Source organism: Lethenteron reissneri, chromosome 20 (genome assembly GCF_015708825.2).
Source record: "Lethenteron reissneri isolate LAM-NWPU_2019-01 chromosome 20, ASM1570882v1, whole genome shotgun sequence".
Classification (NCBI taxonomy): domain Eukaryota; kingdom Metazoa; phylum Chordata; class Hyperoartia; order Petromyzontiformes; family Petromyzontidae; genus Lethenteron; species Lethenteron reissneri.
Window position 1 is genome coordinate 10,079,455 of NC_083798.1, and position 16,310 is coordinate 10,095,764.

At 62.2% G+C, this 16,310-nt stretch overlaps 1 protein-coding gene across 4 annotated transcripts in view; it reads left to right on the top strand.

Moving 5' to 3' along the window:
* The window catches only part of LOC133344730 (formin-like protein 3), a 47,392-nt gene that overhangs the window by 6,086 nt on the left and 24,996 nt on the right, over positions 1 to 16,310 (top strand). For all 4 annotated transcript variants that reach the window (XM_061554832.1, XM_061554834.1, XM_061554833.1 and 1 more), the window contains exons 2-8: positions 5,322 to 5,405; positions 6,164 to 6,244; positions 7,551 to 7,624; positions 8,254 to 8,337; positions 8,689 to 8,820; positions 11,791 to 11,896; positions 13,818 to 13,894. In XM_061554832.1, the coding sequence (XP_061410816.1) occupies positions 5,322 to 5,405; positions 6,164 to 6,244; positions 7,551 to 7,624; positions 8,254 to 8,337; positions 8,689 to 8,820; positions 11,791 to 11,896; positions 13,818 to 13,894 (638 nt within the window). The remainder of the gene's footprint in view (positions 1 to 5,321; positions 5,406 to 6,163; positions 6,245 to 7,550; positions 7,625 to 8,253; positions 8,338 to 8,688; positions 8,821 to 11,790; positions 11,897 to 13,817; positions 13,895 to 16,310) is intronic.

The window sequence follows — 16,310 nt, forward strand, 5'->3', positions numbered from 1 at the left end:
GTGGTCACAGGGCAACTCCACGGGGTATCGCCGACACGTGGGTCACGTGGGTCACGCGACCGCTGCACGCGCCGCTGCCAACGCGACTGCCGTTCGCGGTGTCCCCAGCGGGCGTGCTCTGCGGGGTGAGCATTGTCCGTGCGATGCGATTTTAGAGAATTGCGTGGGAATGCAAATATGCTGGGGGTGGCGGCGGGGGGGGGGGGGGGTGGCAGCTGTACACCTCCTCCTCCTGCCAGCCAACCAACTATTGGACAAACATGGAGGGAAAGCCACAGCCAACCTGCGGCACCTCCTCAAACAGCCTCCTTGGCTCGCATCCCATTCTGCCCTGGGCCTCTCTTTGCGAAGTCCCCAGTATAAGACCGCGTCTTCTCAGAGACCAATGTCTCAAGTCGCCCCCATGGTTTTTTGCCCCCCCCCCAACTCGTCTAATCACGGGCATGGGTTTTGCTGCGATGCTCTCTGCTGCTCACAACGTCGCCCCGCAGCAGCCTGCTGTGCAAAGAAACCAATCGATGTGCCATGAAGAAGGGCCATTCCCCGAAACGTCGCCTGTTATTTATCCGTTTTCTTTTAAGGCCACACACAGTGTCATTGGCGAATATGTTGAGTCTTTTATTGTTTAGCTACGCACGGTGGTGGTGGTCACCCGTTGAAGCACAGACGAGTGCAGACTCACACTGGCGTGGATTCCGAGATCCGACGACCGCGAGTTGATTCAGCCACGCGATTCAATCTCAACAGTGGAACGCAATAGAATGCAGTCATACAATGGTCATGTAAAACCATTCGAGCGCCTTCAAGCGAAGCACAACAATAGGGTTAAATACCACGCGTACATGGGGGGGGGGTGTAGTGATGCTGCACCACAATGTGGATGCATAAATGTCACCGCGTGGCAGGACAATTGAACGAGGATGGTCCTCGTTCCGCCACGTGGCTGTCAGCCTGCGACATCGGCTCGAGTCTGACCGAAGGGGAGGAGGCCCATAACCGGTTCAGATAGTCGTCACCGATGTTGGCCGTGAATGTGAATCGAACTTGGGTCTCCGGGTTCGTAGCGCAAAAACAAAGACGCAGGCATACAGACAAAACAAACATACACCGCGAGAGAGACGCGCACACACACAAGTGACAAAGATCCCCCGTATAGCCTTTACAGACTGTTGGGCCAAGTGCTGTTAGCGAACACCTATGAAGGCCGGCACGGCACACAAAGGGGTGGGTGGCCAGCACCACGCGCGGCCGCCTTTGTCTCTCTAGCGGCGATGTTTACACACCGCACCAGGTACTCATTTGAGGCTGAGTCGACCTAGGAGAGGCCCAGAAGCGGTTCAAATATTCGCCACCGATGTTGGCCGTGAATGGGAGTAAAACGTACGTCGCCGGGTTAGTAGCGCAAAGTGCGCTAACCACGACACTACCACTCCCACGCCCCCACCACACACACACGCGTACGCACACCTCGCGCACGATTCGCGCGGGTAGCCACGAGCGAACAGCTCTCGCCCATGCACTGGGGCAGCGGCGACTCGCGACGGGGTGGCAAGGGTTGAGCAAGCGTGTGGCCGGTTGCGAGGTGCGGTGCAGATCTGTACGGAGGGTGGTAGCCGGGCAGGATGCAAGTCGACAGTGGGGGCACGCGTGGGACGGCGCCAGAGAGTTCGAGAAGGGAGGCCGGGCCCAGGTGCGGGGCGCGACGCGGCCACGCGGTTGCGCCGGGGACGCGAGCCGACGCCGTCGCTCAGCTACCCGCCTCGACGCCCGAGGCAGTAGCCGAGGGAAGGCGCCGATCGCTGGCTCAGCCACAACGGAGTCCACTCCGCGGGTGCGATTCCGGCGAGGGAAAGCTGAGCTAGAGCGCACGTGCGAGTGTGCGCGTGTGCGCTCGTGTGCGCTCTGTGCGCATATGCGGTGGGTGCGTTGTACGCAATGCTCCGTTATCACGCTTCTGTTATCATAGACGAGTCTCGCGGCTCTTTTTTTCAGGAGAGTCCTGCCCGGTTATCACAGAATGGTAAGGGTGTACCGTTGATTCCAATTGAGACATTTGTGGGTAAACATTTATCTCTCAAATGTGGCACATTTGGACCATGGCGCCCGCACACAAAGCCCCATTCTCGCGAACGACGCCATTGAATCATGAACGTGCACTGTGGAGCAGACGACGCGTATTATTGTTTTGGTGAATACACGCTGCGGTATTAACCAGGGCGACCGTTGCAGTCGAACCGCGAACCTTCGCAAACGAGCAGTGGACACGCTATAGAGACACGTACATGCATACTCACGTTCCATAGAGACACTGTGCATGCATACTGACGCGTCATAGAGACACGTGAATATGTACTCGACGTGACACACACACCGATACAAAAACACAGACACGTACATGTACGTACGTGCATCACTATCTTCATGTTAACCGTAACGCCACCAATCCACCGAGTGATCCTGTTTACTCAATTAAATGAAACATCACGCGTTTGAGGGGAGACCGCTTAACGATTCGCGCACACTTGTGGAATATTCAGGCATTTGAGTTGGGGTCGGCGTGCTCCTGCGCCCTTTGCCGAACGTGCAGAACGTCGGTTGCCTCGCGTTCTGAGCTCTCAAACATCCCGAAGGCACCTCGGGCGAGTCGACCCTCAGGTGTTTATTCTGTATCAGTTTACCCCGCCCGCCGTGGCCACCACCACGACGACGCGGGCTCACGTGACCCACGGGCCATCTCTGGCGACACGCGCGTGCGTGCGAGCGCGCGCGTTGTGTGGAGCGGCGGGGTAGTGGTTGGAGCACTACGCTAAATAACCCAGCGACGCGAGCTCGATGACCATTCACGACCAGTAAATACTAGCGAATATTTGAATTGCTTCTGGGCGGTGTTGGCCACAACATTTCGCTAACAACGGCACTCGGCCAAACAAGCTGCAGATGTCCCATAGGGTTGAGTGGGGAGGTGGGGATCTTTGTCGTTCGTGTTTAGGGTCGGGGTGGGGAGAGAGCCGGGGGTCACGGAGTCTGCGAGGCGCAATGCGCACGGATCTGTCCTGGGATGCGCTAAGCGCGCCCCGTGACCTCCCTCCCCCCCGCCCCGCCCCTCCCCTTCACCCTCCCCCACCTTCTCGCCATGAGATGAAAGAGCAGCGGGCTGTGAAATAAACTTGGCGTGAAAAGGCGACGATGCTGCTGCTGCTGCAGCTGCTGCTGCTGCTGTTGTACGGGCGGGTCACCTTGATCCGAAACGAGTCTCTGGACCATTCCTCCCGGCTTGCTTTCTCTCTCCCTCTGCGAGACACCGATGGCTGCCGATAGATTTGAGACTTGGGCTGCATTTGTATAATTCGGAGCGTGCTTTTTCGGAATGTGCTTTTCTCGGATAAGATTGTGACATCCCCACGGCACAGGCCGGAGGTGATGAACGCCTCGGGAATCGATACCGAGGCTTGCGGTGTTGTGCATTGATTGACGGTGTCTCATGACAGATCTTCCCATGCACATCTTCCTCCAGGATAGGCTACCACGTCAGAGAAACGGTAGATTAGGAGATATATCCACGTCTTGGATGATTGACTGACCGTCGTAATTATTTTTCATTCTTCACAACCGAAACCCTAATGTCTAACTTCGCTGTCTCGTTACGGTTATCTTCAAAATAGTGGCAATGTTTTGATTATTATACATATCTCACCGGTTCTACGGTGGTAGTTTCTGTTCAATCCTCTGCCCAGGCAGATATTTTATTTGGGTAAGAGCTCTGTGATAGCAGAAGTATTGCTCGAGGGAGATATTGAGATTAAACAAAGAATGCAAACGTGTCACGCACACGCAGTTACCTGCATAGACAAATACAAAGACCCCCCCCCCATATAGCCTCATCAGACTGTTGGGGCAAGTGCTGTTAGCGAGTACCTATAAAGGCCGACACAGCACACGAGGGGGTGGGTGGCCAGCACCACGCCGTGCCTCCTTTCTCTCCCGAGTGGCGATGTTCACACATCGTAACCAGGTACTCATTTGAGGGCGAGGCGACCTAGGGGAGGCATAGACACAGTTACGCGCACACACACAGTCTGTGCGCCAGTGTCAGCCAAGCCGTCACCTTGATGTACTACACGCTGGCTACTCGCCGCGTCCATAATGGGTGTTGTCACACCGTGTTCCCGGCGGTTCGGGGAGAGCTTGGACTGATGGGGCACGCGAAGTGGCTGCGCGCCAGCGCGCCTCCACCGGCAGCGGCGTGGAGACTCGTGGTCGTGGTGGTGGTGGAGGGGGCTGAGGGTGGGGGGGGCGTGGACGAGGGTTCCGTGTGCCGTGATATGATCCCTCCAAGTCCTCGGGTTTAATGGAGTGTGCCCACGTGCGCCATTCGGCACATTTAAGTGGCCGTCGGCGGCGCCTGGCCCGGTAAATCAGGGCGCGGGAGCTGTTTGTCTCGGGCTGTGACGCGACTCCCGAGCCGAGAGCTTTACGATCGTGCGGGCATCCTGCGGGGAGCTGATAGCGGCCCACAGACACGCGGTGTGGCCCTCCCTACCTTCACCCACCAACCCACACAAGCTACCCCCCCTCTCCCGTATTTATTTTCAGCCTCTTCGCTCTAACCTCCTCCCCTCGTGTCCAGCATTTTGCACCGCTAACACGCAGCGGATGTGAATGCAGACCCGACTTCATGTCGCCAGACTTGATGCACGTGGTGTCTGCACGTGGTGTGTACGTGGTTGTTAGCCCTAGTGGGGGGCGGTCGTGTAGCTCACAGCGAACATCGGTGACGAATGTCTGCACCTATTATGGGCCTCCCCTAGGTCGCTAAAAGTACTTGCCCCAACGGTCTGTTAAAGACAGTATGGGGGATCTTTGTTGTTGGTGTGTGTGTGTGGATTGGTAGTATCCAATGTATCCATTCCAATTATCTGAATATCATAGGAGTCTGCATTAATGTTTGAATTGTTCCCGAACCGCCTGCATTTCGTGGTACGAAAAATCTGAATTTTCGGGGTGGAGTGATGGTGCAGCGGCCACCGCACTGCCCTACGAACCCAGCCACCTCGGGTTCCAATGCCATCCACGGCCACTATCAATGGCGTGTCATATCACACGCTATTCCTGTCCTCCCCATCGGTCGACTCAGCTGCAACTGAGTACGTGCAGCGATGGACAAACATCATCATTGAGGAGACAACGGCGGATGTCGTTCTGGCGTGGTGCTGCTGACCACCTTGTCGCCTCGCGCGCCGCTCAAACCCTCGCTCAGCACGCGCTGCTCGCGCCTGCATGGCCACACGTGCGCGTGTTGTTGTTGTTGTGTGTGAATGTAGAGCTCCATGAACCTGCCTCCCGACAAAGCCAAGGCTCTGCATCAGTACGAGGACGAGAAGAAGTGGGAGCTGGTCTGCGACCAGGTGCCCCCCCCTCCCCCACCACCACCGCCCCCCTCCGCGATTATCGAGTACAATGTGCACGTGCAGCCCGGTGCTCACCCCCCACACCGTGGGGTCGTAAGAGTTGTTGGATCGTACTTCATCACCACGCTGGTCCGTGCTGTTGAGCCTGGATAGTACTTGGATGCACGCAATGCGATGTTCAGTGGAATTAGTCTAGGCCAGGGGTGGAGTGGTGGCGCGGTGATTTGCACAATGCGTTCTGAACACAGCAAACTTGAGTTGAATTATCGGCTACGGCTAACGCCTGCGACGAGGATCTGAACATTCCATGCCCCCCCCCCCCCCGCCGCTTCCCCCACCTCTTCATCAACCCGCAGTGACCATCGTGGTGAAACATGGGTAACCCCCACGACCGATACGGTCTTCATCCAGCAGTGGAGTTACAAAGGGCCGAAATTGAAGGTGTCATGTCACCACGAATGTCTGAATGTAAATGTCTTGAGTGTCGACGCTTGCCCTTGTGCGCTCCCCTCCCTCTCCGCTCCCCTCCCCCTCCGCTTCCCTCTCCCTCCGCTCCCCTCCCCTCCCTCTCCTCTCCCCTCCCCTCCCTCTCCGCTCTCCCCCCTCTCCGTTCCTCTCCCCTCCCTCTGCGGTCCCCCCCTCTGCGGTCCCCCCCTCTCCCCTCCCTCCCTCTCCGCTCCCCTCCCTCTCCCCTCCCTCTCCTCTCCTCCCCCTCTGCGCTCCCCTCCCTCTGCGCTTCGTCCCTGTGTGCGCAGGAGCGATTCCAGGTGAAGTCCGCCCCCCACGCGTGCCTCGCGCAGCTCAAAGTGCACCTCAACGCGGGTCTCGCGCGCAAGGTGAGGACAATGGGGGGGGGGGGGTGGTCGTGGGGGGCCCTTCAGGAACGTACAGGGGCACGGCCTCCTTCCACAGAGCCATGGTCACGAGGGAGACTTTGTGTGGTCGTGAGGGAGTGGCGGACACAGGGGCGGGTTCCCCTTTAGCACAGCGGGGACACGGCGGCACAGTCCCCCCCATCCCCACCGATGAGGGGGGGGGGCTCTTGCTGCTTTGGGGATCCCCTCAGAGGATGCATACGGCCCCGGGTTTAATTGATGCCGCGTTGTCTTAAACCTCACTGGCGGTCGGAAGCCACGTGACACGCGGGGTTGTTCGAATGTGACAGCTCGCACGGATCCCAATAAAACGTGATATTTGTCTTTCATTTGCCGCCTTCCTTGAACGCGACGCGCGTGACTTCATCTCTGCGACAAGGCAGAGCTTCGTTTCTCTCTGAGTCTTTGCCGGGCAGCTGGCGGACTCGAGGCGGCAGCGTGGGATTAGGTCGCCATCGCCACGGCGAGAAGGGACATTCGATACCGTGTAGCGGGTGTGGACATGTTTTGTCGGTTCTCGCCTACCCCTATCGAACTCCGGATGGAACGAAGCCCCCCCCGCCCCCGCTCGTAGATGAACGCGCAGCAGATGAAAGTGGCCGAATTACTCTGCCCCCCCCACCCCTCCCAACCTCGATTTGACGGAAAACATCCGGAGCATTTCATCCCCCTAAGTGGAGGGAGATTCGTTACCTGAGCCCTGGGCGTGGGAGTTCGAGTCGGCGGCTCCTGCATGGAGTGCCGCTCCCACAGATTGGGTTCGATCTGGGCGTAAATCACCACTGGGGAGGGGGTGGGGGTCACTCCCCGGGGGGGGGGCTGCCCCCCTCCCCCAGGGTGGACGAACGGAGAGACGGAAGCATTTATTTAAAACAAGGTAAGTGCTTCATAGCGCGGTGGTGGTGCGATGATTCTCGCACTGTTCTACGAACCACCGCCACCTGATTTTGAATCCAATGCACGACGATCATCAGTGGCGAGCGTGGTAAATGAACCGGCCCTGCTGTGACCCCCCCCCCCCGCCCTAACAAACCAGCGTGGTCAAGTATGGTCAACCAACCCCTACGACCATCCCGGCCTCATCCACACAGGACTGCCGATGAAATTGTTATTGCCAATGATTATCCCTCCCAACCACACCACGTGCCTGGTAGGATCTCATGCCGGGGTCACTGGGGGGTCACTGTGTAAGACTCTATGGGGTGCCTGGGATGCCCGATGATGATCGTGATGAGTGATTCACTCTCTCTCTCTCTCTCCCCGGCAGTTCAAGAGGCGCGTGCAGGAGTCCACGCTGGTCTTGCGCGAGATCGAGATCTCCCTGCGGACCAACCACATCGGGTGTGACTCCGGTGTTGTGCCGCCTGCTACTGCTGTGGCCGCCATTGATGCAGCTGTGGTGGCTGCGTCTGCTTATCCTGCCGTTGCTGCTATTGCGTTTGTGGTCTCGGGAACTCATGCTGCCGCTGTGACTCTTAGTGCTGTCACCGCAGTTTCTTTTGTTCGTGTTGTTACTTTTAATGATGCCTCTGTTACTGCTGCTTCGCTTATACTGCAGCTGTGTTTGCTCATGCTGTTGCGAGTCTGGTTGATATCGCTGCTCTTCCTTCCGATATTAAGAAGCCAACAGGAGCGATGCACTTTGAAATCTTAATAGGAAACTCATTTCTTGAGAACTGCTTTTTGCGTTCGGTTTGCTGTCCTCCCCCCGCACCTCCAATTCGCACGGTCGGCTACGTACGGTGCAAACGAAGTGCAACACACATTCACGCACGCGGCGTTTGCTCGCTGACCCCTTCCCCGCCTTCTGCCAGTTGCCGAAGCAGTTGAACAATCGACTCCTCGCGATCCGCAACTTCCGCTCACTCAGTCTCCACAACGTGCTCCCATCTATGGAGTGTACCCCAAATTATTGTGAAGTCCTCGCATCAACACTGGGTGCCCCCCCCCACGCCCCCCGCACCCCCCAGGTGGCTGCACGAGTTCCTGAACGAAGAGAACCGGGGACTCGATGTGCTCGTGGACTACCTCCACTACGCGCAGTGCTCGGGCACGTGAGTCGCCCCCCCCCATCCCTGCGACCTCGAGCCCCCCCCCTCCACTCGTGCCCAACGTCGACGTTGCCACGAGCAATCACGAGATACCTCAACACTCGCACCCCTCCTCTCATCATCATCAACGTCACCTCCGTCGTCATCGGTCTACTGCTGGATGAGGATATCCCCCAAACCCGTCACCACCAATCGGGGTCTCGCGGTGTAACGATGCTTCTTGGCTCTTGCACACGACATGGATTCGTCGCTCCATCTCTGCGGTGGATGTATCCCCCAGGGGAGTGTTCATTCCTCCGTTGGTGATGCTAGTGACAAGGATGATGATACTGACAATGATGACGATGTCTGCAGCTATGACACGGAGGGTCCAGACACGTGGGATAGCGCCAGCTCCCTGGAGAGGCCGAGGGCTGGAGGCGGCTCCAGCGCGGAAGCGGAGAGTGGAGCGGCGAACGCGGCCAGGCAGCTCACGCTCAGGCACGCGTGCGCACAGACACAGCTCCCCCACGTCGCCTCTAACAGCCTGTTGGGACACGTGCTCTGTGCACCTGTGAACACCGACACGGCTTACAAAGGGGGTGGTGTGGCCAACACCCAAGCTTAGCCACCTTCGTCTCCGTAGTAGGCGATGGTTACTACACATTGCACCAGGTTCTCATTTGAGGCCGAGTCGACCTCGGGGAAGCCCAAGACTGGTGCAGATAATCGTCCCTGTTGTTGTTGTTGCTGTGCCGGCGGGTTCGTAGTGCGGTGCGTTAATCGCAAAGCTGCCACTGCCCCCGTGCGATCTCGCAACGAGACGCACGCACGGACGCTACGAGCGACTGCGTCGCAGTTAGCACGCACGACGATCGAGCCAGGCCGCAACGCCGCTGGCGGTGCGGGCAGCGTGCGCCGCTCCACTAAACCCTCTTAGTGACTCCGGCGAGAGCGAGCCGAGAGCGAGCCGAGAGCGAGCCGAGAGCGAGCCGAGAGCGAGCCGAGAGCGAGCCGAGAGCGAGCCGAGAGCGAGCCGAGAGCGAGCCGAGAGCGAGCCGAGAGCGAGCCGAGAGCGAGCCGAGAGCGAGCCGAGAGCGAGCCGAGCGCGAGCCGAGCGCGAGCCGAGAGCGAGCCGAGCGCGAGCCGAGCGCGAGCCGAGAGCGAGCCGAGCGCGAGCCGAGCGCGGCCGAGCGCGAGCCGAGCGCGAGCCGAGCGCGAGCCGAGCGCGAGCCGAGCGCGAGCCGAGCGCGAGCCGAGCGCGAGCCGAGCGCGAGCCGAGCGCGAGCCGAGCGCGAGCCGAGCGCGAGCCGAGCGCGAGCCGAGCGCGAGCCGAGCGCGAGCCGAGCGCGAGCCGAGCGCGAGCCGAGCGCGAGCCGAGCGCGAGCCGAGCGCGAGCCGAGCGCGAGCCGAGCGCGAGCCGAGCGCGAGCCGAGCGCGAGCCGAGCGCGAGCCGAGCGCGAGCCGAGCGCGAGCCGAGCGCGAGCCGAGCGCGAGCCGAGCGCGAGCCGAGCGCGAGCCGAGCGCGAGCCGAGCGCGAGCCGAGCGCGAGCCGAGCGCGAGCCGAGCGCGAGCCGAGCGCGAGCCGAGCGCGAGCCGAGCGCGAGCCGAGCGCGAGCCGAGCGCGAGCCGAGCCGGCGAGCCGAGCGCAGAGCCGAGGCGAGCCGAGCGCGAGCCGAGCGCGAGCCGAGCGCGAGCCGAGCGCGAGCCGAGCGCGAGCCGAGCGCGAGCCGAGCGCGAGCCGAGCGCGAGCCGAGCCGAGCGCGAGCCGAGCGCGAGCCGAGCGCGAGCCGAGCGCGAGCCGAGCGCGAGCCCGAGCGCGAGCCGAGCGCGAGCCGAGCGCGAGCCGAGCGCGAGCCGAGCGCGAGCCGAGCGCGAGCCGAGCGCGAGCCGAGCGCGAGCCGAGCGCGAGCCGAGCGCGAGCCGAGCGCGAGGCGAGCCGAGCCGAGCGCGAGGCCGAGCGCGAGCCGAGCGCGAGCCGAGCGCGAGCCGAGCGCGAGCCGAGCGCGAGCCGAGCGCGAGCCGAGCCGAGCGAGCCGAGCGCGAGCCGAGCGCGAGCCGAGCGCGAGCCCGAGCGCGAGCCGAGCGCGAGCCGAGCGCGAGCCGAGCGCGAGCCGAGCGCGAGCCGAGCGCGAGCCGAGCGCGAGCCGAGCGCGAGCCGAGCGCGAGCCGAGCGCGAGCCGAGCGCGAGCCGAGCGCGAGCCGAGCGCGAGCCGAGCGCGAGCCGAGCGCGGAGCCGACGCGAGCGAGCGCATCCGAGCGAGAGCCGAGCGCTGAGCCGAGCGCGAGCCGAGCGCGAGCCGAGCGCGAGCCGCAGCGCGAGCGAGCGCGAGCCGAGCGCGAGCCGAGCGCGAGCCGAGCGCGAGCCGAGCGCGAGCCGACGCGAGCCGAGAGCGAGCCGAGAGCGAGCCGAGAAGCGAGCCGAGAGCGAGCCGAGAGCGAGCCGAGAGCGAGCCGAGAGCGAGCCGAGAGCGAGCCGAGAGCGAGCCCGAGAGCGAGCCGAGAGCGAGCCGAGCGCGAGCCGAGCGCGAGCCGAGCGCGAGCCGAGCGCGAGCCGAGCGCGAGCCGAGCGCGAGCCGAGCGCGAGCCGAGCGCGAGCCGAGCGCGAGCCGAGCGCGAGCCGAGCGCGAGCCGAGCGCGAGCCGAGCGCGAGCCGAGCGCGAGCCGAGCGCGAGCCGAGCGCGAGCCGAGCGCGAGCCGAGCGCGAGCCGAGCGCGAGCCGAGCGCGAGCCGAGCGCGAGCCGAGCGCGAGCCGAGCGCGAGCCGAGCGCGAGCCGAGCGCGAGCCGAGCGCGAGCCGAGCGCGAGCCGAGCGCGAGCCGAGCGCGAGCCGAGCGCGAGCCGAGCGCGAGCCGAGCGCGAGCCGAGCGCGAGCCGAGCGCGAGCCGAGCGCGAGCCGAGCGCGAGCCGAGCGCGAGCCGAGCGCGAGCCGAGCGCGAGCCGAGCGCGAGCCGAGCGCGAGCCGAGCGCGAGCCGAGCGCGAGCCGAGGGCGAGCCGAGGGCGAGCCGAGGGCGAGCCGAGGGCGAGCCGAGGGCGAGCCGAGCGGCGAGCCGAGCGCGAGCCGAGCGCGAGCCGAGCGCGAGCCGAGCGCGAGCCGAGCGCGAGCCGAGCGCGAGCCGAGCGCGAGCCGAGCGCGAGCCGAGCGCGAGCCGAGCGCGAGCCGAGGGCGAGCCGAGGGCGAGCCGAGCGCGAGCCGAGGGCGAGCCGAGGGCGAGCCGAGGGCGAGCCGAGGGCGAGCCGAGGGCGAGCCGAGGGCGAGCCGAGGGCGAGCCGAGGGCGAGCCGAGGGCGAGCCGAGGGCGAGCCGAGGGCGAGCCGAGGGCGAGCCGAGCGCGAGCCGAGCGCGAGCCGAGCGCGAGCCGAGCGCGAGCCGAGCGCGAGCCGAGGGCGAGCCGAGGGCGAGCCGAGCGCATTAACGCCAAGTGAGGAATCTGTCGTCCCGTGGGCCGATCCCCCAATCCGCTTGTTGCAGGCACAGCTCCATGAGCAGGCGGAGAACATCGCGCGCAAGGGCGCTGACCCCCGTGAGCCAAGACGACGTCCACGTGTGCATCATGTGCCTGCGGGCCATTATGAACTACCAGGTGAGCGCCAGGGTGAACTACCAGGTTATAGACAGGATGGACTATCACGTGAGTGGCAGAGTGAACTACCAGGTGAGTGGCAGAGTGAACTACCAGGTGAGTGGCAAAGTGAACTACCAGGGGAGTGGCAGAGTGAACTACCAGGTGAGTGGCAAAGTGAACTACCAGGTGAGTGGCAAGGTGAACTACCAGGTTATAGACAGGATGGACTATCACGTAAGTGGCAGAGTGAACTACCAGGTGAGTGGCAGAGTGAACTACCAGGTGAGTGGCAAGGTGAACTACCAGGTTATAGACAGGATGGACTATCACGTAAGTGGCAGAGTGAACTACCAGGTGAGTGGCAAAGTGAACTACCAGGTGAGTGGCAAGGTGAACTACCAGGTTATAGACAGGATGGACTATCACGTGAGTGGCAGAGTGAACTACCAGGTGAGTGGCAGAGTGAACTACCAGGTGAGTGGCAAGGTGAACTACCAGGGGAGTGGCAGAGTGAACTACCAGGTGAGTGGCAAAGTGAACTACCAGGGGAGTGGCAGAGTGAACTACCAGGTGAGTGGCAGAGTGAACTACCAGGTGAGTGGCAAAGTGAACTACCAGGGGAGTGGCAGAGTGAACTACCAGGTGAGTGGCAAAGTGAACTACCAGGGGAGTGGCAGAGTGAACTACCAGGTGAGTGGCAAGGTGAACTACCAGGGGAGTGGCAGAGTGAACTACCACGTGAGTGGCAGTGTGAACTACCAGGTGAGTGGCAGAATGACCTACCAGGTGAGTGGCAGGGTGAACTACCAGATGAGCGGCAAGGTGAACTACCAGGTGAGTGGCAAGGTGAACTACCAGGTGAGTGGCAAGGTGAAGTACCAGGTGAGTGGCAAGGTGAACTACCAGGTGAGCACTTCTGCATTTACTAATCCTCGCATGTGGCCTGGTGCGTCTCTGGGGGGACTGCGTTCCGGGTGAGTGAGTAAGTGGTGGTTTGAAATATATATATACTGGTCCTGAACCTTTCCTAGGTCGACTCGGCCTCAAATGAGTACCTGGAGCGCTGTGTCTCCCACTAGGGAGACAAAGGCGGCCGTGCGTGGTGCTGGCGACTCACCCCGTTGCGATTGCCAATACGAGCGCACTTGCCCCACTAGTCTGTCGAGGCTATAGGGGGGTCTTTGTCTCCACTGATTTGTAACCGAGAGCGTTGGTTTTGTTCTCGCCCTGCCCCGACCATTTGTAGTCGCTCGCGCAGCCGTGCACTCCTTTCAGAGGCCACGGTGCATTTAACAGATTAGTGACTTCATGTTCGCGTCCTTAATCACCGTGCGAGCTCCGATTTTGCCGTCAAACCGGTCGGGGTTTATCTAGAAACCGGGCGCGAAATGCGTGCAATGCATGTCGTGGGAATGTTTTTGTCGTCGTTGTACGCAAAATACCGCGACTCGAACATTTGAACGGGCCCAACCGATTCCTCCGCATTTTTGTACTTGTGGCCGAGCGCCTCCCTCGGCGGTGAGCAACCAACTCGGACAGAGTTCGCGCTGCGAGTCACCCCCAGGCCGCTGGCGATGTCCGTCTGGGGCCGTTTCCCCACGACGCGCCCCGCGCGCTCCGCAGCGGCTCCCGCCCGCGCAATGCGGCCACGCGCTTTGGCCTTTGACCCGACTGCCAGTGCCGTTTTAGAGACGAGCAGCGCGGTGCGTAACGAACGCAGCGGCCCTGGGCCGGACGCCGAGAGGAGGGCAGAGAGACTACGCCGGGACAGCCAAAATGTTGTGGGAGGCCCGGAGCAAAATGCCAAATGAGATCCCTTCTGAGGTCCACTTTGTCCTTTCCTGAGGCCCGGGGCGAGCTGCCTCACCTGACCCTTCCGCCTCCCCCGTCGCTCTGTGGCCACGACAGAGAGAGAGACGAGTCTGTGTGTTGCCCGCAGTACGGATTCAACATGGTGATGGAGCACGCGAGCTGCGTGAACGAGGTGGCGCTGAGTCTCAACAACAGGAACCCCCGGTAGGAGACCCCCTGCCCCCCCCCCCCCCCCACCCGGTGCGCGCACAACGTGGTCGGTGGGGTAGCGTGGTCGCCACGGGCCCCGGTGCAAATAATTCAATGGGGCGGGGGGGGCGAAATAACCCCCCCCCTCCAATCCATCCCCGTCCCTCCGTAGCCCGCGGGGGGCCCCGCTGCAGGTGCCCGGCACTGCTCGCTCGCTCGTTCGCTGGGCCACGCAGGCCCGAGAGCGGCGGTGCGGGGCTTGTCGTGGTGGTCGTGGTGGTGGTCGTGGTGGTGGTCGTGGTGGTGGTGATGATGCTGTTCGGCAGGGCTTGCAACGATCCAGCGAGTCATGGAGTACATCCAAATATGTTTTTCGTGGGTTAGATCGCGTAAATATAATTGTGTCGGTACTCGAATTGTAAATGTCGTGGGTTTACTTTCCAACACGCCGGTGGGCTGAACGAGTAACGAATTGGCACGTCTTGTTTACGTGACAAACCTTACTCATTGGCTGTGTTGGGTGGTGGTGGCGTGTTTAACGACGCATGAATATTCACGCGATCTAACCCCGAGAGCTTCTATTATGGAAAAGACAACGAAGCAGTGTAGTGCAGACGGTGCGAGCATGGTAGGCAGTGGCACACAGTGCTCGTCAGGCAGACGATGCAAACGAGAACAGCAGCAGTCTCAAGTCGCTGCACTCGCCACGTGTGTGAGAGGTGCGCTTCTTGGGAGCTGGGTAAGAGAGTCGTGTTGTTCTAAGTCGTTTCCAAAGCGAGGGGGGGGGGGTAGTTGAGAGACCAGAGTAGGAATACGCGGGGCAGAGTGAATCATCACACTTTATAGAGAGAGAGGCACAGTGAAGGGGAAGGTGTTGCATATAAGGTCGCACTTTCCACACACAAAGTGCTTGCCACCAATCAACCCCAATAGCTCGCTGCTGATCTCGTAAAGGAGCATAAACCACCATCACGCAAACTCTGGTCATCATTGTTGTAGCAGCAGCGACTTTTGGCTCACCGTCGAACAAAGACGGTCAACTGGATCGCGCACCTTCAGTTGCGCTTCTGCGGCCGTCTGGAACGCTCTTCCTTCCGATATTAGGAAGCTACTGGAGCTATTCACTTTAAAATCATCTAGATTAAAAACTCATTTGTTTCGAAATGCTTTGTGTGTTTAGTTTGTTGTCCTTCCCACCGAACCTCCGATTAGCACGGTTGTTTTCCGACGGTGCGAACGAAGTTCAACATCCATCCATACGAGCCTGGACTTGAACAGGGAGGCAGAGAGTCGAAGGGAGTTCCATAACTCAAGGGCAGCAGCAGAGAAGGAGCGACCTCCCACTGCGTGGGGGGATTACCCGGAGGTTTTCCACGGAGTGACGCACTTTGCTGGTGCGGATGACATTTTCCAGCAAACGCAAGTGGTGTTGGTCTTGAACGATCTGAAGAGGATGTTAAAAGATCACGGTGGCATGCCTTGGCGCGCAGAGCGGAGTCATTAATGCAGTGAGGGGAGTGGGGGATCGAGTGGCGCGCGTCGATCTTTAATGGATGTGTCTGGGGGAGAGAGAGGGCAGCAGCCCTGGCCGAGTCCTCGCGTCCCCGCCTGCATAATTCAGCGTCCCCCTCCCCCACGCACCCCCCTCCCCCACGCACCCTCCCCCCACGCACCCCCTCCCCCACGCACCCCCCTCCCCCACGCACCCTCCTCCCCCCACGCACCCCCCTCCCCCACGCACCCCCTCCCCCACGCACCCCCCTCCCCCCACGCACCCCCTCCCCCATGCACCCCCCTCCCCCACGCACCCCCTCCCCCACGCACCCCCCTCCCCCACGCACCCCCTCCCCCACGCACCCCCCTCCCCCACGCACCCCCCTCCCCCACGCACCCTCCTCCCCCACGCACCCCCCTCCCCCACGCACCCTCCCCCACGCACCCCCCTCCCCCACGCACCCTCCCCCCACGCACCCCCTCCCCCACGCACCCCCTCCCTCACGCACCCCCCTCCCCCACGCACCCCCCTCCCCCACGCACCCCCCTCCTCCACGCACCCCCCTCCCCCACGCACCCTCCCCCCACGCACCCTCCCCCCACGCACCCCCCTCCTCCACGCAACCCCCCCACGCACCCCCCTCCCCCACGCACCCTCCCCCCACGCACCCCCCTCCCCCACGCACCCCCTCCCCCACGCACCCCCCTCCCCCACGCACCCCCCTCCTCCACGCACCCCCCTCCCCCACGCACCCTCCCCCCACGCACCCTCCCCCCACGCACCCGCCTCCCCCACGCACCCCCGCACGCACCCCCCTCCCCCACGCACCCCCCACGCACCCCCCCCCCCCACGCACCCCCCCCACGCACCCCCCTCCCCCACGCACCCTCCCCACGCACCCCCCACGCACCCCCCCCACGCACCCCCCACGCACCC